The sequence below is a fragment of the Crocuta crocuta genome, unplaced genomic scaffold, assembly GCF_008692635.1.
Source record: "Crocuta crocuta isolate KB4526 unplaced genomic scaffold, BGI_CrCroc_1.0 scaffold327, whole genome shotgun sequence".
NCBI classification, from domain to species: Eukaryota; Metazoa; Chordata; class Mammalia; order Carnivora; family Hyaenidae; genus Crocuta; species Crocuta crocuta.
The window spans coordinates 43,167-65,303 of NW_027529176.1; the positions used below are offsets into that span (position 1 = coordinate 43,167).

The 22,137-nt window shown below is 42.9% G+C and overlaps 1 protein-coding gene across 3 annotated transcripts; it reads left to right on the forward strand.

Moving 5' to 3' along the window:
- Positions 1 to 1,656: 1,656 nt before the first annotated feature.
- Positions 1,657 to 19,954, forward strand: LOC144226682 (uncharacterized). 3 transcript variants are annotated; one of them, XM_077758144.1, is made up of 6 exons: positions 1,657 to 1,720; positions 4,143 to 4,217; positions 4,592 to 4,718; positions 5,622 to 5,735; positions 15,309 to 17,427; positions 17,941 to 19,954. In XM_077758144.1, exons 2-6 carry the CDS (start codon positions 4,179 to 4,181, stop codon positions 18,002 to 18,004), a joined length of 2,463 nt encoding a protein of 820 aa, XP_077614270.1. In that variant the 5' UTR covers positions 1,657 to 1,720; positions 4,143 to 4,178; the 3' UTR covers positions 18,005 to 19,954. The 3 variants fall into 3 exon arrangements, with proteins under 3 accessions (XP_077614270.1, XP_077614269.1, XP_077614271.1); XM_077758143.1 differs by lacking the exon at positions 17,941 to 19,954 and having other exon boundaries at positions 15,309 to 17,926; XM_077758145.1 differs by lacking the exons at positions 1,657 to 1,720; positions 4,143 to 4,217; positions 4,592 to 4,718; positions 17,941 to 19,954 and adding an exon at positions 9,051 to 9,147 and having other exon boundaries at positions 5,669 to 5,735; positions 15,309 to 17,926.
- Positions 19,955 to 22,137: the final 2,183 nt, after the last annotated feature.

A 22,137-nucleotide genomic window follows, 5' to 3' on the forward strand; every position in this document is an offset into this window, starting at 1 on the left:
AGGGGTTGTGGGAACTCCTGACTTCATAGCTCAGTCACACAGAAGTGTGAATATCCCTGGCACTTGATATTTGTGACTGTCTTAGTGTGGGCAGTCTTGTGGGCTGAGTCCTTAACCTGTGTGGTCTGCTCTACCTCTGGTAGTTAAGTGTTAAAATTTAGTTGAGTTATAGGGGTCTAGTATTGAAGACAATACCAAATGGTTGGCGTCAGAAGGGGAAAAAACCTCAATCCTTAATTTCTCTCTCTCTCTCTTTTTGTCTGTCAGGTCTATCAGTTATTGGAAAAGGCATATAACACCCTTCCACTATGATGGTATGTGTATTGCTCTTTATGCTTCTCTAATTTTGAAGTATTTTTGAAACTATCTTATTCTGTGATTTTAAAATATTTGTATCTTCCTGGGTAAATAAAATTTTCAGAATTATTTAATGGCATCTGTTATCTATAGTAATGACCCTAGTCTTAGAGATTACTTCATCTCCAGGCACCTGGGTGGCTCAGTCAGTTAAGCATTCAACTCTTGGTTTCACCTCAGGTCATGATCTCCTGGTTCATGAGTTTGAGCCCCAGTTGGTCTCCAGGCAACAGTGCAAAGCCTGCTTGGGATTCTCTCTCTCTCTCCCTGTCTCTCTGCACCTTCCCTGTGCCCTCTATCTCTCTCTCTCAAAATAAATTAAAAAATTAAAAGATTACTTCATCTCTTAGTTGTACAGCTCACTTTTCCTCCTCTTCCTCCTTCTCCTCCTCCTCCTCCTCTTTTTTTTTTTTTTTTTAAGTAGGCTCCACACCCAGCATGGAGCCCAGTACGGGCCTCCAACCCACAACCCTGAGATCAGGGACCCAGCTGAGATCAAGAGTTGAACGCTTAACCAACTGAGCAACCAAGGCACCCCACCATCTTCTTAGTTTTAAACTTTGTGTCCTCAGGTTTTAGGTAGGTCTCCATATAGCCTGATGAATAAAAAAAAAAAAAAAAAAAAAAAAAATCAGGGCGCCTGGGTGGCTCTGTGAGTTGAGCATCGACTCGATTTCGGCTCAGGTCATGATTCCAGGATCATGGAATAGAGCCCCACTTCAGGCTCCACGCTGAGCATGGTGCCTGCTCAAGATTCTCTCTTTCTCCCTCTGCCCCTTTCCCCCCTCACTGTCTCTCTCAAATAAAAATATATATATATATTTTTTAATGGTTGCAAATGTTTCTGGAACTGAGTCGGCTTTCAAGTAACACTATACTGCTTCATAGATAGCATAGTTACTTATAACCAAGTTTTCCCAATTCCTCCCTCAATTGCTCTCATTCATTTTACTCATCCGTGTGCTATAATAACATAATATATTGTTGCTATTATTACTTTGAAAAACAATAATCTTTCAGAATAATTGAGAATAAGAAAAAATATTTTGTTTCACTGCCACTTATTCCTTCCCTGATCCTTTTCTTTTCTTCACAAGTTTCTGCCCATAACAGTTCCCAACTCTCTAAAGAACTTTTAACATTTCTTACAAGGCCAGTCCACTTCTGGCAACCAAGTCAGGACCAGGACCCAGGAACTGGCCAGGAGCACAGTCTTCAATGAACCGCCTCCGGAACCAGGAACCCGATTGGTGGCGAGACGGAGGGCGCGGCGGAAGCTCAAGGGGGGCACTTCCTGTCCGGCAGCCCTGGCGCTCAGGGGCCTGGCGTCTGCAAGGGGCACCTCCACCCGTGTCCGAGCTGAGTGAGTCAGGGCGAGGGTGGTCGGCGCGGAGGTATCCGAGCGGCCCCGGCCCCGAGAGCGGCGGAGGTGGAGTGGAGTGTGGAGAGCCCGCGTGTAGGGGGAGAGGCCGGCAGGGGAGCGGCGGAGGGACCCCCGCCCCTCGCCGGCCGAACGCCGCTCCAGGGGGTCCAGGCCGCCGCGGCAGGGTGGCTGCGTGGATGAACGCTTTAACGAGTAGGCGAAGTTGGGGCGTGGTCAGGGGATGAATCTAATCGTGCTTTTCTCGAACAGAGAAGGGTGCTTTTCACGCAGCAGGAGTAGATTAGGTGAAAGGATAAAGAGTTGCTAAAGCTGTCAGGGAAGGGACCTCGGTTGCTGGGTCCGAAGGGGGATAGGCAGGAGATCACTTTCTGGAGCTAGAACAATCACAGCGTTCGTTTATTCATTTTGTGGGCGCTCAATAAACATTTCCTTAACGATAGTAATTAAGGTTTAGTTATCTTTTTCTTGGTTATGGTTTGCCAGCACTATACACAGTACTTTATACATTTTCCTCATTTAATTCTCAAAATATCCACTTAGGATACGTGGTAGTGTTCTTATTTTAAGGTATGTGTAGAAACTCTTCACTTACCTGAGACCTTTGTATTAGTGTTAGTAGGTGGTATATCCAGATTTGGAATTCAGGAGCGCCTGGGTGGCTCAGTCGGTTAAGCGTCCGACTTCGGCTCAGGTCATGATCTCACCGGTTCGTGAGTTCAAGCCCCGCATCAGGCTCTGTGCTGACAGCTCAGAGCCTGGAGCCTGCTTCGGATTCTGTGTCTCCCTCTCTCTCTGACCCTCCCCTGCTCACGCTGTCTCTCTCCCTCTCTCTCAGAAATAAATAAAACATTTAAAAATTTAAAAAAAGAAATTGGAGTTCAGCCCTCTTAGCTTGCAGAGTCCATGCTTCCAGCAGCAGTGTTCCATGCCTCTCAGTCAGTCTGGAAGCAAAGGCAGAGTGCAGATCCACTTGCGATACACATTTCTACCTGAAGTAAGGGGTCCGTTTGCATGGAGTGGGGCACTGTGGAGTTGGGAGCTAGCTTTGTATCAGAGGCTAACTGGGAAGGTTTTCCTGGGAATGATAACCCTCATGTCACCTGTCAAGCTATAGTAAAACCAGATGAGTGATTCTAAATGCCATATATATAGTGACAGTTCCCAGTGTATACCTAGCCAGCTTCAGCCTTTCTCCTGAATTTTGGACCCATATATGCGAAAGCTCTGATTCTCCACTTGTAAGTCTAATAGGTGTCTTAAATATAACCTATACAAAACCAACTTTTAATTTTTATCCTTCAGATGTGCTTCTACAGTGTTCTTGTTTTGAGTGAGTGGAAGTGTTATCATCTCAATAGTTTGAGCCAAAATTCTCGATGTCTTATCTCAGATCTAATTCATCAGCAAATCCTATTGACTATGCCTTTGAAATGCATCTACAATCTGATCATTTATTGGCTGCTACCACCACTCTGGTCCAAGACGCTGTCACCTCTAGTGGATTACAGCCTGAGACTTCCAACTTGTTTTCCTGTTTATGCCCTGATAGTCCCCACACCCACACCCAGTCTGTTTTCAAAGCAGCAGCTAGAAAGGCCACATGGCAGGTCATATCACTGCCCAGACCTTCTAGATGCTTCCCATCTCATTCATAAAAGCCCAAATCCTATATAGCCTATGAGGCACCCCACCCTTCTTTCTTGTGCCCTCCCCTACTCCCCTTCAGCCCCTCTGGCCTTCTTGCCCTTACTTGAACACATCAAGTGAGCTTGCACCTCATAACCTTTGCACTTGTGCTTTCCCCTTCCTGGGATATATCTCCCCTAATGTCTGCATATTGCCTGCCCTCACTACATCTACATCTCTGCTTTGATGTTGCTTTATCAAAGGTGCCTTCCCTGGCTATCCTGTGTAAAATATCTCCTACCACAAGTGCTGCCCTCATGCTACTCATTCTTTCTATCCTGTATCATCACCTGTCATAGGCATTTAAAATTTTGTCTCCTTAAAATTTTGTCAGCCTCCCTACTTGTTTGTGCACTGCCTTAGAAAGAGCCTGGTCTGCTTATCCTCAGGTGTTTGCCCACTCTCCAAGAGCTCCTAAGTGGGCCTGAAATACGGCCCTTTGTCTCCTCCGGCCAGCTGCACTGCTGGGGCCATCACGTGGTGGCCTTAGGATGCTGTTGTACCAGGGGCTGCTGGGGGGCCTCATGGTGGGCAAGGGGATATAGTCTCAGAGACTACTGGGTGCTTAGTCCATCTGCCCTTCCCAGGGCTTTCCGGTAGCCTCACACTCCGTGACTGCTGCCATAGACCTCTTGAGATCCAGGCACAGAAGTCTCAATGTTGCTGTGAGAAGCAGGCTGGTCACACTCCATCACAGTCTTCCCTTTCCCTGCAGTTTTGCCTGCCTCCTTGGGACAAGCTCAGAGATCCAATGATAGTCATCAAGCAGCTCCTTCCTGATGGGCCTCAGGTGAGTGGTATGCATGGAGACACCTCTGTCTGACCTTAGCCCTTTCTTGGCTGGAGTTTATCCATGGTTATCTCTGTGAGGGGCTGGTCCCAGAGGGTAGTTAGCTCCCTGTCTTCACCAGTTCCTCAGTCCCTGAGTTCAGGTCCACATCATATCTTCACAATCCCTGGATTAGGCACAGTGGAGGATAAGAGTTTGGGCAGACAAAGACAAGTGGAGATGGTGCCTGCCTCAAAGAGGCCACTCTTGTGAGGACAAGTCTGGTACATGCATTCAGAGGGGTTTTGCCCATCCTGAGCCTAATGGCTCCTCCACAATCCCCAGACCCACCCTGGGCCTGATCCTGGGGTTGCAACAAGATCTTGTCATTCCAGGTCTCGATTTCCTTTGAGGACGTGGCTGTGCTCATCTCCCGGGAGGAGTGGGGATGTCTGGGCCCTGCTCAGAGATGCCTTTACAGGGACGTGATGCTGGAAACCTATAGAAATCTGGTCATGCTGGGTAAGGCTTCTGTCTGAAGTTCAGCTCTCGGTTCCTTTCTCTGGGGCTAGGCTCAGGGCTCAGAGGCTCCTCACCCCCTGGGCCCAAACAGAAGACATTTATGACCCTGGTCCCAGGCAGGGCTGGTCTGTACAGAGGAGAGGACAGGCAGTGCCATGGACTCCCCCAATTTTCTTGTAGGAAGTATAGAAGAAAAATATCCTTCATCTAACACTAAGTATATTCATTTCCCCAGAGCTAATCATAATGCATCTTCAAAGCTGGTGTTGGGTTAAATGGTTTATAGTTGAATTCGAGGCTGACAAATATTGTCACTTTTTTTCTTTCTTTTTTTTTTTTAAGGTTTATTTATTTTTGATACAGAAAGAGACAGAGTGCGAGCAAGGGAGGTGCAGAGGGAAAGGGAGACACAGAATCTGAAACAGGTTCCAGGCTCTGAGCTGTCAGCACAGAACCCAATGCGGGGCTCGAACCCACGAACCACGAGATCAGAGATCATGACCTGAGCCGGTCGGACACAACCGACTGAGCCACCCAGGTGCCCCTATAATCACTTTCTTAAGATCATACAGGCAATCAGAGGCAGATCTAGGATTTGAATCCATTTGCTTCCAGAGCCCTACCTCACACCAGAATGGCTGCTTCCCTTTTAGTCCTTGGTAGACACCAAGACACTACTATGAATCTTCTAGTGTGATGTGTTCAGGCCCCAACTCTGTCCCTTATCCATGACCCCCAGAAGAGCTGGGTTTAACTTTTCTTCAGCTGGGGCCTGTATCTGTCTCCTTGATTTGCAGACCAGGTGGCAGGGGAGGTCATGACCAGCACACACGTGCTGCCCATGGGGCCATCCTGCCCTGGACTTGGATGAATTGTCAGTCTTGCTTCCTTTCTCTGGAACAGGACTTCAAGTTTCCAAACCTGACGTCATCTCCAGGCTGGAGAAAGGGGAAGAACCATGGGCCCCACACTCACTGAGAATTGAGGAGGGCTGGATCCAGAGTCATAGGAGTGAAAGTGAGTCTCCAGGAATGTCCCCATGCTTTTCCTGCCCCTGCCGGCAGGCTCTGCCACTTCTCCTGGCCCTTCTCTGTGAGCTTTGAGCCACATCTCTTGTCACTGCCAAGGCTTTGCTTTCCATCTTCTCCATTTCTACCTTTCTTCTGTTTTCTCTGTATTAATGGCTCCTATTCTCCCTTCCAAGTACTAACCAGGTCCGACCCTGCTTAGCTTCCGAGATCAGACAAGATCAGGTGCGTTCAGGGTGGTATTGGCCGTAGACAATGGCTCCTATTCTGTACCCATAAATGAGCTCATGTTTCCCTTACCCTAGAAAATGCTCAGAAAAATCCCAGAAAACAGCTCGGATATCTTTCTGGGGCATCTAACTCCCTGCCTTGGCTGCCTTCCAGTTGCTTCCATGTCACCCATTCCTTCTCAGGCCTTGCTGGCCAGCTTTGCCTTGGCTGGTTGGAAAGACCACCCAGAGATATGTCTTCCTGCCCAGAGTCTATTGTCCAGTGCTATTGCTCACTTAGAGTTCCCAGGCTGATTCAGGGCCTTGGGGAAAAACATGAATTAGGGTTTCTTCATCTGTAGCAAAGGGAATGGACATATAAATAGTAAACAGTAAGTGGAGCTGAATCCTCTGTGCTACCACAGCAGCTAACAATGCCTGGACATCTGTGCCCAGTACATGAACTTATGCAGTTTTTCAAGGTCCTCACAGTTGGTGGTCAAGAAACTGAGGCACAGAGAGATTCAGTTGCTGGCCTGAGATCACACAGCTGACCAGGAACAAAGCTGGGTTGGATTTCTGACATACTGGCTCCACACCCCATACATTTTTTCCCCGCTTTTAGAAACAGCTTTATCAAGATATATTAAGCATTAATATGCTATACAAATTTAAGATGTGCAGTATGCTGACATTTCTGCATTATGTATATACATGTGAAACTATTCACCACAGTCAAGATAGCAAGCATATCCATTACCCCTAAAAGTTTTCTGCTGTCTCTTTGTATTTGTAATCCCTCCTTCTCACTCCCCATCTCTATTACGAAGTGATTACTGATCTGCTATCTGTCAATATAAATTACATTTTCTAGAGCTTTATATAATTGGGATCATAAAGCATGTACTTTTTTTTGTCTGTCATCTTTTGACTCAACATAGTTCTTACGATATTCTTCAATTTTTGTATCCATAACTTTTTTTTTGTTAGTATTATATGGATATGCTGCAATTTGTTTATCAATTCTGTTAACAGATATTTGAGTTGTTTCCCGTGTGGGGTTAATACAGATAAAGCTGCTATGCACATTTGTGTGCAGACCTCTGTATGACCATACATTTCTTTTACTCTTGGATAAATACCTAGGAATAGAATGGCTGGATTACATGGTAGATGTATATTTAACTTTTTAGGAAACTGCCAGACTCCTTTCCAAACTGGTTGCAACATTTGATATCCCCACCAGCACTGGATAAGAGTTCCATTTTCTCCGCATCCTCATCAATACTTGGTGTCATCAGTCTTTTTCATTTTAGCTACTCTGATAGATGTGTAGTGGTGTCTCACTGTGGTTTTAATTTTAATGTCTCTAGTAGTTAAAGATGTTAGCTATCTTTTCATATACTTGTTTCCCTTCTGTGTATTTTCAGTGGTAAAGTGTCTGTTCATGTCTTTGCCTACTTTTTAATTGGGTTTTTGCTTTCTTATTAAGTTTTTTTGCTTTTTAATTTTTATTTTTTTTAATTTTTAAAAAAAATTTTTTTTGAATGTATATTTTTGAGAGAGACAGTCAGAGTGTGAGGAGGAGAAGGGCGGAGAGAGAGAGAGGGAGACACAGCATCCAAAGCAGGCTCCAGGTTCTGAGCTGTGAGCACAGAGCCCCACGTGGGGCTCAAACTCACGAAACCACGAGATCATGACCTGAGCCAAAGTTGAATGCTTACCCCACTGAGCCACCCCAGTGCCCCACCAAGGTTTAATTTGTTACAAGTAGATATCCAGTTGTTCCAGCACCATTTGTTGGAAAAAAAAAATTTTTTTTTTCTCCACTTGTATTGCCTTTGTGGTTTTGTCACAAATCAGTTGTCCATATACATGTGGGTTTATTTCTGGACTCTCTGCTCTCTTCTATTTGTCTATTGTCAGTCTCTACTCCAGTATCACACTGTTTTGATTACTGAGGCTTCATGAAAAGTCTTGAAATCAGAGGTGCCTGGGTAGCTCAATTGGCTAATTGTCTGATTCTGGATTTTGGCTCAGGTCATGGTCTCATGGATCGTGAGTTCCAGCCCTGCATCGGGCTCCATGCTGACAGTGTGGAGCCTGCTTGAGATTATCTCTCTCCCTCTCCCTGCTCCTCCCCCTCTCAAGTGCACTCAAAAATAAACAAACTTGGGACACCTGGGTGGCTCAGTCGGTTAAGCATCTGACTTCGGCTCGGGTCATGATCTCACGGTTCGTGGGTTTAAGCCCTGCGTCAGGCTCTGTGCTGACAGCTCAGAGCCTGGAACCTGCTTCAGGTTCTGTGTCTCCCTCTCTCTCTGCCCCTCCCCTGCTCACGCTGCCTCTTGCTCTCTCACAGAAATAAATAAAACATTAAAAAAAGTAAAAATAATTTATGTTGGGGAAGCCTGGGTGGCTCTGTTAACCTTCCAACTTCAGCTCAGGTCATGTCTCATGGTTCATGAGTTTGAGCCCCACATTATGCTTATACTGATAGTGCAGAGCCTGCTTGGAATTCTCTCCCTCTCTCTCTGCCTTTCCCTGTTCTCTTTCTCTCTCTGTCTCCTTCTCTCTCTCGAAATAAATAAACTTTAAAAAAATAAAATAAGACAATTTAGTACTTTTAGGGGAACCTGAATGACTCAGTTGGTTGAATGTCTGACTCTTGATTTTGGCTCAGGTCATGATTCCAGAGTGGTGGGATCAAGCCCCTCATTGGCTGTGCAGCTGAGCATGGGGCTTCCTTGGGATTCTCTCTGCCTAAAAAGAAAAAAAATATTTATACAGTGAACATGTATCATTTTACCAAAATAGTCTGTAGAGAAGTACAGCAATGAGAATAAAAATCACCCCAAATCTTCCTATGTAGAAATGCTCATTCTTGGCACTAGGTGCCAGTATTTCATAGACCACATATGCATTGGCTTAAACACATAGAAGTTTCTTTTCCTCATGTAGCAGAGTCCCTGTTTGGTGCTTTCCCTGTTGGACATGCTTGTTCAGAAGCCAGTTTATCCATTTTATCTGCCGTCCTCTGGAGCGGCATGTCTAAATGCTCATCTCCCGCTCCATCTCTGTGCTCTGGATCATAGATGCATCTGTCCTCAGACTTGTGAGACAGGGAAAGAGCAGAGGAGGCAAATCCTGGCCTTTGAAGAAACGCAAATCGCTGCCTCTCACATTCTAATGGTGAGTTCAGCTATGTGGCCATACCTAGTACCTTTAGTTTCTTTGTGGGTGCCCCAGAACTTACCATGTACATCTTATCAGAGTCTCCTGGTTTATACTAACAATTCCAGGGGCATGTAGAATTGTCACTTCTACATGGCTTTATTTTCTCTTCCTCTCTTTGTGCTAATGTTACACAGTTACACCTCTGTATGTTACAAGTGCAACAATACATTTTTGTAATTCTTACTTTATTATAGCTTTACGTCTATTATGAAAATTGAGAAAAGAAATGAAAACAAGCATGAATATAGAGTTTGTTGTATTTGCTTTCTTATTTATCATTTGTCTTCATTTGTTCCTGTACATTCAACTAGCCACCTGCTGTCATTTCCTGACTCCCAACAACACTCTGCATTCACTCACCTCCTCTGTGCTGTCTTTGTCACATATAAAATATTTCTATCTGATACTGATTTATATTAAATACATATTTAGTTCTCATCCCCATTTCTGGCACAGAGCTCCTGAATCCCTTGAAATTTCCTAAGTGAGGAAAGCAACAAAGATTCCTCTACTGTTTTTGAGAATACCCTAGGGTACCAATAGCTCAGCAGTCTGATCTAGTTAAATTTGGGCTATTTTGGATATTTTTAAATCATTATTAGAGGTTTGTTGTGACTCCAGCAGGGTGACTCCCCTGCCCTCTCAGCCACACTCACCAGGACTTTTGCCTCTTTACCTTGGAGTTGGGAGGTATGATAAATACCGGTGGCCTACCCTCCTAATGAGATGTGGTAAGCTTTCACTGGGAGCCAAGGAGAAAGGCTTCTTCCTGTCCCCACCTACCCAGAGTATAGCATCTGTCAGGCTGAGCTGTGGATGGAGATGGAGCGGGTCATGGCTCAAATGCCCTACATTTTCACTGTTCATACCAAATTTTAGTAGATTTTTCTTTTTATGTTTTATTTCTGAGAGAGAGAGAGAGAGAGGTAGACACAGAATCTGAAGCAGGCTCTAGGCTCTGAACTAGCTGTCAGCACAGAGCCCGACACGGGGCTCGAAACCATGAATCATGAGATCATGACCTGAGCGGAAATCGGACCCTTAACCGACTGAGCCACCCAGGCGCCCCAAGATTTTCTTGAATAAATGCTTCTTCATTTGCAGTTTGCCCTTAGGATAATCTCCAGAGACTAAATCATTGTTTGTTTGTTTTGTTGTTGTTGTCATTTTTGTTTCTTGGGGCTTTTTGGGTTGTTTCTTTGTTTTAATTTAAATTCAGGTTGGTTAACATACAGTATAGTCTTGGCTTCAGGAATAGAACCCAGAGATTCATCTCTTACATATGACTCTCAGTGCACATCCCAAAAAGTGCCCTCCTTAATGCCCATCACCCATTTAACCCATCCCCCTACACACCTCCCCTACAGCAACCCTCAGTTCTCTGTATTTAAGAGTCTTTTATGGTTTGCCTCTCTCTCTGTTTTTATCTTATTTTTATTTCCCTTCCCCTATGCTCATTTGTTTTTATAGTTCTTACCATCTTTGTTTTGCTGTAACATGCATCCAATGAGTTCTTTACACTGTCATCCTGGAAGTGCAATTTCCTAGCTTTCAGTTTTGAAGACTTTTTTCTAGATGCTAACTTCTGGGTTGCCATTTATTTTCTTCAGCCCATTAACAACACCCTTTTGTCTACTATCTTCCACTTCTACCTACAGCTGAACGGTCAGCTTACAGTCTTATTTTGCTTTTAAATTGATATGTCTTTTTCTTCTTGCTGCTTTTAATATTCTCTTTCTTTAGTTTTAGCACTTTGATTGTGTTATACCCAGCTGTGGTTTTCTTTGCATTTATCTTATGATTCTTAGAGCTTTTTGAAGGATTTATAGATTTTTGTCAGTTGTGGAAAGTTGTAAGCTAATATTTCTTTTTTTTAAGTTTTTATTTTAATCCCAGTTAGCATACAGTGTGATATTAGTTTCAGGTGTACAATAGAATGATTTAACAATTCTCTCCATCACCCAGTGCTCATCAGAACACGTGCCCTCCTTCATCCCCATCACCTATTTAGCCCATCCCCACTGGTAACCATCAACTTGTTCTCTATAATTAAGAGTCTGTCTCTTACTTTACCTCTCTCTCTTTGTTTTTCTTTGCTGGTTTGTCTTGTTTCTTAAGTTGCACATATGAATGAAATCATGTGGTTTTTTTTTTCTCTGACTTATTTCACCTAGAATAATACTCTCTAGCTCTATCCATGTCATTACAAATGTCAAGATTTCATTATTTTTTATGGCTGAATAATATTCCATTGTCCATATATACCACATGTGTATCCATTCATCAATTGATGGACACTTGGGCTGCTTTCGTATCTTGGCTATTGTAAATAATGCTCCTATAAACATAGGGGTGCATGTATCCCTTTGAATTAGTGTTTTTGAATTCTTTGGGAAAATTCCCAGTAGTGCAATTGCTAGGTCATAGGGTAGTTCCTTTTTTAACTTTTTGAGGACCTTCATACTGTTTTCCACAGAGGCTGCAAGAGCTTGTATTCCCAGCAGCAGTGCACGAATGTTCCTTTTTTGCCACATCCTTCCCAGCATCTATTATTTCTTGTGTTGTTGACTTTAGGCATTCTGATAGGTATGAGGAAGCCAGTATTTCTTCTGTCCTGTTCCTTTTCTCCTCTCTTTCCAGGATTGTAACTATATATATATATATTTCACTATTCTACCATATCACACCTGTTTCTTATGCTCTTTTCTGTATTTCCTGTCCCTTTTCCCCCCTCTGTGTTTCAATTTGAAACTTAAGAATACTTTTACTGTGTACCTTCCAGTTAAGTAGTCCTCTGTTCTATTATGTCCTGTCTGCTAACAAACTCTCTATCTATTGAACTCCTCATTTCAGTTTCCATTTGATTTCTGGTCATATTCCATATCTTTTTATGTTCTTATATATACTAAACACTTTTGCTTTTGAAATTGGATCATGACAGTATCTGAATTGCCTGTGGATTTGTTTCTATTGTGTGTTTTTTCTCTTGGTTTCTTGTCATTGGTCTTTTTTTAACATACTTTCTGATATTTAACTGAGAGTCGATATTATAGATAAAATGTTACAGAGTTTCTATTTGATGTCATATTCTTAAAAGAGGATTAAATGTCCTTTTGGCAGAAAGATAACATGACATTGAATCACCATGTCTTGTTGCTCTTAGGCTTTGTTAGGGCTACTCTGACACTCAGGGGGAAAAATTTCCTCATTGGTCACCTTTGAGGAATGCTAGGGAGTTGATTCATTATTCTGAAAACTAGTGAATAAAGAAATCAAGTGTTTATTCTGCCTTTATAAGATGTATTTTACCTCAGGATAACTGAACAGTTGGTGAGTATAAGTTTCTCTTCATAGGGCTTCCAGCTTTTAAAAAAATTAAATTAAATTAAAGGAATGATAGAATTAAAAATCACTATCTCAAAATTCCAAATTTAAAAATGAATATAAATAACGACCACTAATGGCTGCTAACATCACAAAAAAAGAGAGGCAACCAGACATTTTGCACCTCCTGATGGAAAAACATTCTACCAGTTATGAAGAGTTGTTTTTAGTTAAAAAAAAAATCTTTAATCCTGAGATATCAACTAAAAAGCCTAAATATAGAAACAGCTGATAGTGCCACATCCTTCCTCTAACACTGTGCAAAGAATACCCAACAGTAAGGCATCATCTACCTAAGGCAGAAATTAGGAGATTCCCTCAAAAACCAAACAGCCATGGAGCAAAGACTTCTACATTTGGGCATTTGGGGATGCCCTGCCCTTATAGCTACGACCTTACTCAAATGTGCCTCCAATTGACAAGTACCATTTGTACACAGATTTCCCAGGTGTCTTTTTATTGCCTCGTGATGAAATACAAATAGACAACCAAGGATCACCAGATTCCTGAAGGGAAATGGCAGCATGAATCAATGTGAGATGTTGCTTCTTGACCCACAGATCATTCTATTCTGTGGTCTGTTGTTTGTTTGTTTATTTTTTTAAGTTTTTTTTAAATGTTTTCTTTATTTCTGAGAGAGAAAGAGAGAGAGAGAGAGACAGCATGAACAGGGTAGGGGCAGAGAGAGAGAGGGAGATACAGAATCTGAAACAGGCTCCAGGCTCTGAGCTAGCTGTCAGCACAGAGCCCGATGGGGGGCTCGAACCCATGAACCGTGAGGTCATGACCTGAGCCAAAGTCGGACGCTTAACCGACTGAGCCACCCAGGCACCCCATTTGTTTTTTTATTTTTGATAGAGAGTGCACGCAAGTCAAGGAGGGACAGAGAGAGAGAATCCCAAGCAGGCTCCATACTGTCAGTGCAGATGTGGGGCTCGAGCCCATGAACCGTGAGATCGTGACCTGAGCCAAAATCAAGAGTCGAACACTTAACCAACTGAGCCACCCAGGCACCCCTGTTCTGTGGTTTCTCATTTTGTTCACCTTCTTCATTCTGTTTCCTACCCAGTGAAATAATACCTTTTGATTGGGATCTTTTTAGACTCTAGTCCTAATATGTTGAGGACTCTTAATTCCTCAGATACTCCTGAGAGAAGCTATAGGAATTCTGGATGTTTACCATCCAGAGTCTGCCCCTTTCAGGTTGCTCATAGGTTTCTAGAATAAATTTGTTTGCTTTTTACCTTCCATACTTAAGTAAATCCCTTTGAAGTACTGTGAGAAGTTCACTGAAGTCTATTAAAAGGACTTAGCCCAATGTTAGACATCATCTAATCAACATTTCTAGCTCAGTTTTTCTTGTCTGGCTAAATAGTCTGAAAGTAACAACCTGTTACAGCTTTAATAGTAATCAATTTATAGACAGGTTCGATTACGCTTTCATGGCATTCCACAACAGGGCTCCCCTCTCATGTTCTGACCTGGGTTATCCTTCCAACAGTGATTGTGTCCACATGAGTCAGTGGTTCAGTTTGGATTTTTAGTTTTGTCTTTAGGAAATTTCCTTTCATTGAATTTCAGAATTCAGTTGTATCACAGTTTTTATCAATACTCAGGTACTTGTATACATTGGGAATGTGTGGCATGGACTTGCACACATTTAGCTTTTCTGCCTTGTGCTGTACCTGCTGTTTGGATAAGTATCTGTTTTTGTATCTATTATTTGTATCTGTTTTTCTCTATTTATCCTAATTTGCTTCTGTGAAGCCAAGTGGTCCATATCAAATCATTTTTTCCACTATCTATTTCTCTGTATACCCTTTATTCATTACAAGTCATTTATCATTCATTTATTTTTAAACAAATATTTGAATATCTATTATAGTAAGCTATTAGAAGATACCTTGTTTGCAAAGTATGCAGCAATGACATGATCAGCAGATGTGGTGACCTTCTGAGCCTCCACTCCTGTCACCCTCATCACCTTTCTGAGAGCTCATTGCCCTCAGATCATGCCTCACTGTTTCTGCTCCATCTGTGCCTAGTTGGCCCATCTGCAGATGTAAGCCTTTGACCTTGGGCTTCTCTCCTTACTTACTTCCTCCCTACACCAGCTTTTTTTTTTTTTTTTTACAAATAGTTTATTGTCAAGTTGGTTTCCATATAACACCCAGTGCTCATCCTCACAAGTGCCCTCCTCCATGCCCATCTCCTCCCTGCCCCCCCATCAGTCCTCAGTTTTTTCTCAGTATTCAAGACTCTTTCATGGTTTGCCTCTCTCCCTCTCCCCCACTGTTTCCCCCCTTTTTCTCCCCCTTGGTCCTCTGTTAAGTTCCTCTGAATCCTTCTATATGTGCAAACATATGGTATTTGTCCTTCTCTGCCTGACTTATTTCGCTCAGCATAACACCCTCAAGGTCCATCNGAAAGTGAAAGTTTGACCTCTTCTTTGCCAATTCTGATGCCTTGTATTTCCTTTTGTTGTCTGATGGCTGATGCTAGGACTTCCAGCACTATGTTAAACAACAGTCTCCCTACACCAGCTTTTGTTGCTTTGATAGAATGTTTCTCCCCCATCTTTCCTCATCCCAGTAAGGTCAGTTTTTGCTTTTGCATTCTGAAAATCTAGTATCCTGTAGAAGATACTTGTTTCATATAAATGTTCCTATTTATGCTCTAATTCTTTTTCCCATAGTAGAATACACATAACTCACTTTTCATCATTCTTTCAGGTTTTGAGTCTCAAATGGAAAAGAAGGAATTAACTCCAAAGCAGGAAATTTCCAAAGCAATGGAGTCTCAGAGAACAAAATCAGAAGAACATGTAAGAAATGTATTCAAGAAATCTGATTTTGAAGAGATGTGTAAAACTGAGGGAAAGATAAAGAATTACTGGAAAAAATCTGCAGTGGAAGGATTTCAGAAATCCTTCTCCCAGAAGAACAATTCCAAGCCAGTGACATTGACACCTGTGAAAACCCCTATTAGGAGAGAAGGCCAGATATCCAATCCCGTGGAGGTAAACTGCACTGCAGACGCAAACCCTGTCAGATTTCATAGAGGGTCTAGAGGGGAGAGCCTCCACCAGAGTGTGCCATGTGTAGATGACTTTCATCAAACTCAGGACCTCATTAATCTTCCATGTTTCCATCTAGAAGAAAGATCGTGTCAGACAGATGTGTTTTTGAAAGTGGCCAGGCAGAGTTCAGTTCTTGTCGAAAATCAGAGGTTTAACAATCCAAAGAAATCCATTCAGTGTACTGAGTGTGGAAAACCATTCAGCCGGAGTAGAGGTCTTTCTCAACATCAGAAAAGTCACACTGGAGAGAAGCCCCACACCTATGCTGAGTGTGGCAAATCTTCCAGGGCTTGTTCCTACTTCATTCAGCACCATAACATTCACACTGGAGAAAGACCTTATGAATGCAGTGAATGTGGAAAAGCTTTCAGTGCACGTTCATCTTACAGTCAACATCTTAAAATTCATACTGGGCAGAAACCTCATGAGTGTAATCAGTGTGGGAAAGCCTTTAGTCATAGCTCTAACCTGATTCATCATCAGAGAACTCATAGTGGAGAGAAACCTTACAAGTGTAAGGAATGTGGGAAAGCTTTCAGTAGACAGTCACACCTCCTTCAACATGAGAGAACTCATTCTGGAGAGAAACCTTATGACTGTACCGAGTGTGGCAAAGCCTTCAGTGCACGATTATCTCTCATTCAACATCAGAGAATTCACACAGGAGAAAAACCCTATGAATGCAATGAATGTGGGAAATCCTTTAGCTTGAACCGAACTCTTACTGTTCATCAGAGAATTCATACTGGAGAGAAACCCTATAGGTGTAATGAATGTGGAAAATCCTTCAGTCAACGTTCCCAAGTCATTCAGCACAAGAGAATTCACACTGGTGAGAAGCCTTATATATGCAATGAATGTGGAAAATCATTCAGTGCTCGCCTGTCCCTTATCCAGCATCAGAGAATTCACACTGGAGAAAAACCTTACAGATGCAATGAGTGTGGGAAGGCGTTCAGTCAAAAGGGACATCTGATTCAGCATCAGCGAATTCACACTGGAGAGAAACCCTATGAGTGTAATGAGTGTGGAAAAGCCTTCAGCCAGAGTTTCAATCTCATTCATCATCAAAGGACACACAATGGTGAGAAGCCCTATGAATGTAATGAGTGTGATAAAGCCTTCAGTGTGCTCTCTTCCCTTGTTCAGCATCAGAGAGTCCATAATGGTGAGAAGCCCTATGAGTGTCACAAATGTGGGAAGGCTTTTAGTCAAGGCTCACACCTCATTCAGCATCAGAGGAGCCACACTGGAGAGAAACCCTATGAGTGTAATGAGTGTGGGAAAACTTTTGGGCAGATATCCACCCTAATTAAGCATGAGAGAACGCACAATGGGGAGAAGCCCTATGAGTGTGGAGACTGTGGAAAAGCCTTCAGCCAGAGTGCACATCTTGTCCGTCATCGAAGGATTCACACTGGAGAGAATCCCTATGAGTGCAGTGACTGTGGGAAGGCCTTCAATGTCCGCTCCTCTCTCATCCAGCATCACAGAATCCATACAGGGGAGAAGCCTTATGAATGTGAGAAGTGCGGCAAGGCCTTCAGTCAGCATTCACAATTTATTCAGCATCAGAGGATTCACACTGGAGAGAAGCCCTATATGTGCAATGAATGTGAGAAAGCCTTCAGTGCACGCTTGTCCCTTATCCAACACAAGAGAATTCACACAGGAGAGAAACCCTACAAATGCACTGAATGTGGAAAATCCTTCCGACAAAGCTCTCACCTTATTCGTCATCAGAGAGTTCACAGTGGAGAACGACCTTATACGTGTAATGAATGTGGGAAAACTTTTAGTCAGAGAATAACTCTTACTAGTCATGAGAAAATTCACACTGGAGAGCAAGCTTATAAGTATTAATTGTGGGGCCCCCTTTAGTGCACAGACAGCTTTCATTCAGCATCGTAAAGTTCACAATGGAGAATAACTCCGCTTTATTCAATAAAGTCTTCACGGTTTTACAGCAGAGGCAGTATACTGATGGGAAAACTGTACAGCTTTCATTTTGGAGATTCATGTCTCCAGTGATTTAACAATCTCCTAGTGCACTGTTAACTAAAGGCAGGCTGCCAAATTATGTGCTAAAAATTCCAAAGTCACATGCCTACCCTCAGATTCAGAGGGTGGCCCTGTGCTTGAGTAGTTTAAACAAGCACAGTTTAAATATACTTATTTAAAATCATGTTTTCATAGCTCCAGACCCCAAGGTGCAGTGAGGTATTGTATATGGCCACTTGCTTTTCTTGTCACCATCCATTTCTTTTTTTTTTTTTTATTTCCAGGAGAGAGAGAGAGAGAGAGCGTGAGCAGGAGAGGGTCAGAGAGAGAGGGAGACACAGACTCTGAAGTAGGCTCCAGGCCCTGAGCTGGCAGTCAGCACAGAGCCAGAGCCCGACGCGGGGCTCAAACCCACGAACCACGAGATCATGACCCAAGCGAAAGTCGGACGCCCAACCGACTAAGCCACCCAGGCACCCCTGTCACCATCCATTTCAAGTTCAAGAAAAGTTGACTGGAATCCTTGCACTTTATTTATTTTTTATTTTTTTATGTCTTTATTTTATTTTGAGAGACAGAGAGCGAGCGAGGGAGGGGCAGAGAGAGAGGGAGACACAGGATCTGAAGCAAGCTCCAGGCTCTGAGCTAGCCATCAGCACAGAGCCCAACGCGGGGGTCGAACCCACGGACTGTGAGATCATGACCTGAGCCGAAGTCAGACGCTTAACCGACTGAGCCACCCAGGCGCCCTATGGAATCCTTGCACTTTAAACTGTGATAGAGCCAGGTTGGGATTTCCTGGTTTGCTGGTTTGTGGCTCTTCAAAATGTTTTCGTTCTATTGTGAGGAATGTCCGTTTAACTTCAAAAATGTTATCCCTTTTCAGCATCAGATAATTCAGACAGGAGAGGAACCTTACAAGCTTGAGCAAAGTTTGTTAAGGAATGACATGAGGCTTGTGTTTAGATTAAAACTATTAAGATCCTGCTAAGAAGTCAGGTGACACAGGTAAAATGGGTTTTTCTACAAGGTAATTAGGAAAGACAAAATCCTGTGAATTGGGAGGAAAATCACCATAAAGTAGACACACAGTGGCGTATGGAATATGACTTAACAGGTTTTCTTCTCAAAACCAAGGTTGGTGTATCCGTATCAGTGTCCTTGGGGGAGAAGGTGAGTGATCCTAACTGTCTCCTCTTACTGGACAGCCTGGCACTAAGCAGACTCTGGTGAGGAGCAGCAGGTCCTTCTGCTGCCGGAGGGCAGGACTTCAAGTGAGGCAGGGTAATTAAGCAGCTTTAGTAGGTAGGTATTTGTGCTGGTTATCAGCCTGGGAACTCTTGTGTGCATGCCTTAAAGGTGCCTTTTGTCCTCCAGAGGGATGTTGGTCAGCAACGTCTCAGTGTCCTTTGGTTCTTGATGTTTGAGATGACAAATGTCCTGGGAGCTCTGTATTTCTAAGCCTAGTTTTCAGAGTTGCCATCCTTGCCTGCGGTGATTCAGTCCCCGGTTCACTTATGAGTGGTTCATTTCAGGATCTTCAGAACCCTGCTCTCCAGAAACTTCTTTAGCACTTTTCCTGCTTGTTTTGTGGGGGAAAGTTTATCATCAAAATGGGCTGAAACAGGTTATTAATAAAGAGAAATTCAGCAACAGCAGTCTGTGAGAGACAGTTCTAGAAGCTGAAATCTGGCAGCTGAAAGTAGCTTAGAGTCTTTGATGAACAGCTGAATGCCGTATGAACAAACACTTCATAGGGGACTGACCAGTTAATATTTGGGATAAGCTATAATGGAATGGTGTTTTGTATATAAGAATCAGGTAAGAAAGAAATAAGAACAATTAGCCATTTTATTCTATATGACACTATAAAGTGTCATTTTCACTAGTAAAATTATTCCACTTTTCCTGTTTATTAAAGGAGCTTTATTGGAATTTGACTCCAGTCTTTTTCTTTTTTTTTTTTTTTGCCTTTACAAAAGAGATTTTATTTTATTTTATTTTTTTTATTTTTTATTCCAGTCTTTTTCTTACATTGACTTGACCTGTACTTCAGGTCTTATTTTCCAGGCTGTTGTCCATATAGTAGTGGCAGTGGACTTTACTTGTCTTAGAATGTTGAAAAGCTGATTGGAAAGTCTGCCTCTTGGTGATAATCTTCCTAAGCATACTTCATCACAAATAGCTTTGACCTAAAAAATAAAATAAAAATGGGAGTGAATTTACTGTGATAATAATGGTTATATGCTGAATGAAAATTGTGATTCAGTCAATAAACCTTTACTTTTTTTTACCTTAGCATGTGCCAGGCACTGTGATTAATGCTTTGCATGGTTTTTCTCATTTAACCCTCAACATCAATTCAGTGATGTAGTACTTTTATTTACCCTGTTTCACAGTGAGACCTGAGGCAGAGAGTCTGCTCAGTGGCAGTGCTCTCTGTGTGGCTCCACTGCCCAGGCTCTTGATACCTCCTGAGTCCAGCAGGTGAGCACGTGCTGCACCCCAGCACTCCAAAAATGAAGGCAGTGCTGGCAGGGAGCTTGCAGCCCCAAGGCTGGCCTATCTGTTGACTCCAAATGGTACATTTTACTTAAACATGGTTTGGTAGATGGGTCTTTTAGGTGTTTTATCAATGAAGGAAAATGACAAAACACTCCAAAGTTAGGAGCCTCTGGCTTATGACTTCACTAACCATTGCCCAACAGGCATGTTCCACATAAAAGAGAGGGAATGTCTGTCTTTTCCTGAAGTGACTGGAAATTTTAGTCTCTGGAAGTTGTGTTAGCAGCTCCTTTCTGGCTCTCCTGGCTTCTAAGTCTGAGATAGGACCTTGAAGCTTTTTATCCAGTTAGAACTTTTGCTTCTAGAGAAGGGCCCTTTAGGAAGGGAGACAAATTAACTGCTTTTGCTCCAAGGATCTCCTTTCAAGCTGGCTTCAAAGTTAATAGGAGACAATACTTTCCCGGAAAAAAAAAATGTATCTTTAAAATTTCATGACATTTTACATCTGCTTTCTTACTGAGGAACTTTGTTCTCTAATGTCACAGACTAACAGGAATGTGTGATAAGTTATCAAGAATGAAATACCCACCCTTTCCTGGCAGATCTAAGTCACTGACACAGAGAAACAGCCTTGATTTACAACTGGAACGAGATAAGAAGTTTCAGACACTACATTCTACATCTAAATTTTGTGGTTTCCAGGGAAATAGGAGCCTGGGTCCACTTCACAGTCCAGAACTAATGTGGACCCACTACTCACAGCCCAGCTTTGCTTCCTGCCCATTCGAGCACTACTTCAGACAGATTTCACCTAAACACCCTTCCCTGAAGTCCTGTAACAACTCCATTTTCCTTTGTTTGGTGTGACACCCCAAACTTCATGTTTGTCACCCTTGTGGTAATAGCTCCATGACCCCAACTTGGTTGGAGTATAGGCTAGGCTTGTTCCTGGCGGTCTGAGGCTGATATCACGCTAGGGGAGGGGATACTGGACTCTGGCTCTGAACTGATATTGGTTCAAGATATTGCTGCTGTTTCCATGTTTTGGTTATTGTTGAGAGTGCTGCTATGAACATTGGGGTACATGTACCTGCCGGGAGCCTCACCGGCCTCTCTGGATGGCAGTCACAGCAAGGAGTGACAATGTTTGCAGCTCCTGCCATGAGAAATGAAAACTGGTATCTCCTTCTGCTACTATTGGCTCATGTTGGATATTAGCCTACTGGTATTGACCAGGCCTCACAATATTCCATATCAGACCCATATTCTGAATACAGATACCTCATACGGAAAAGCATATTCCTGCCTTTACAAAAGAGATTTTAGATGAAAGCTCTGTGGGCGATTGTCAAAAGGCTTTTCCTATGGGCCTTGCAGATCTGAGACTTAGGGGGTTAAGAACACAAGAACTACAATTGAGTCTGGCCCTGAAAGCAAGGGCCTATTTTGGGGTTAAGAGCAAAACATAGTTACCACATATATCTTTGCTAATTGGTGAAACATAACAGTCCCNCTAAACAAACCAATTCAGAAACATTCAGAGATACCTGCCTGGTGATCAGAAAGAATCTCAGGGCTCTTAACCCCAAAATAGGCTCTTGGTTTCAGGGCCAGGCTCAATTGTAATTCTTGTGTTCTTAACCCCCTAAGTCTCAGATCTGCACGTGAGTTCTCAGGGTGTTACAATAGGAATCTTTGGATTAAACAGGNCTGAGTGAGTTTGCTTATCTACAAAATGGGAAAAGAAATAAAAACCCATGTGGAGCTATTTGGGGGTTAGGATTAGGTAGAACCAAGTATGCAGAGTGACCAATGTGCCACTCAGAACACAGTGGGCACACAGCAGAGCCAGCTCTCTTTCCTCCATTCTGGTCAGGGCAGCAAGAACAGTAGAAAGAGCACATTGCCTTTGAAGAGGGGTAGCTTGAGTCTTGGCACCACCTCCCTGAGCTGTTTTTCACTATAAAAGAAGGAAT

Excerpts from the sequence above, each read along its gene's own strand:
- LOC144226682 (XM_077758143.1), top strand. The coding sequence starts at position 4,179 with ATGATAGTCATCAAGCAGCTCCTTCCTGATGGGCCTCAG. Across the intron at positions 4,719-5,621 it reads TAGAAATCTGGTCATGCTGG|GACTTCAAGTTTCCAAACCT; the intron begins GTAAGGCTTCTG and ends TCTCTGGAACAG. Across the intron at positions 5,736-15,308 it reads CCAGAGTCATAGGAGTGAAA|GTTTTGAGTCTCAAATGGAA; the intron begins GTGAGTCTCCAG and ends TCATTCTTTCAG.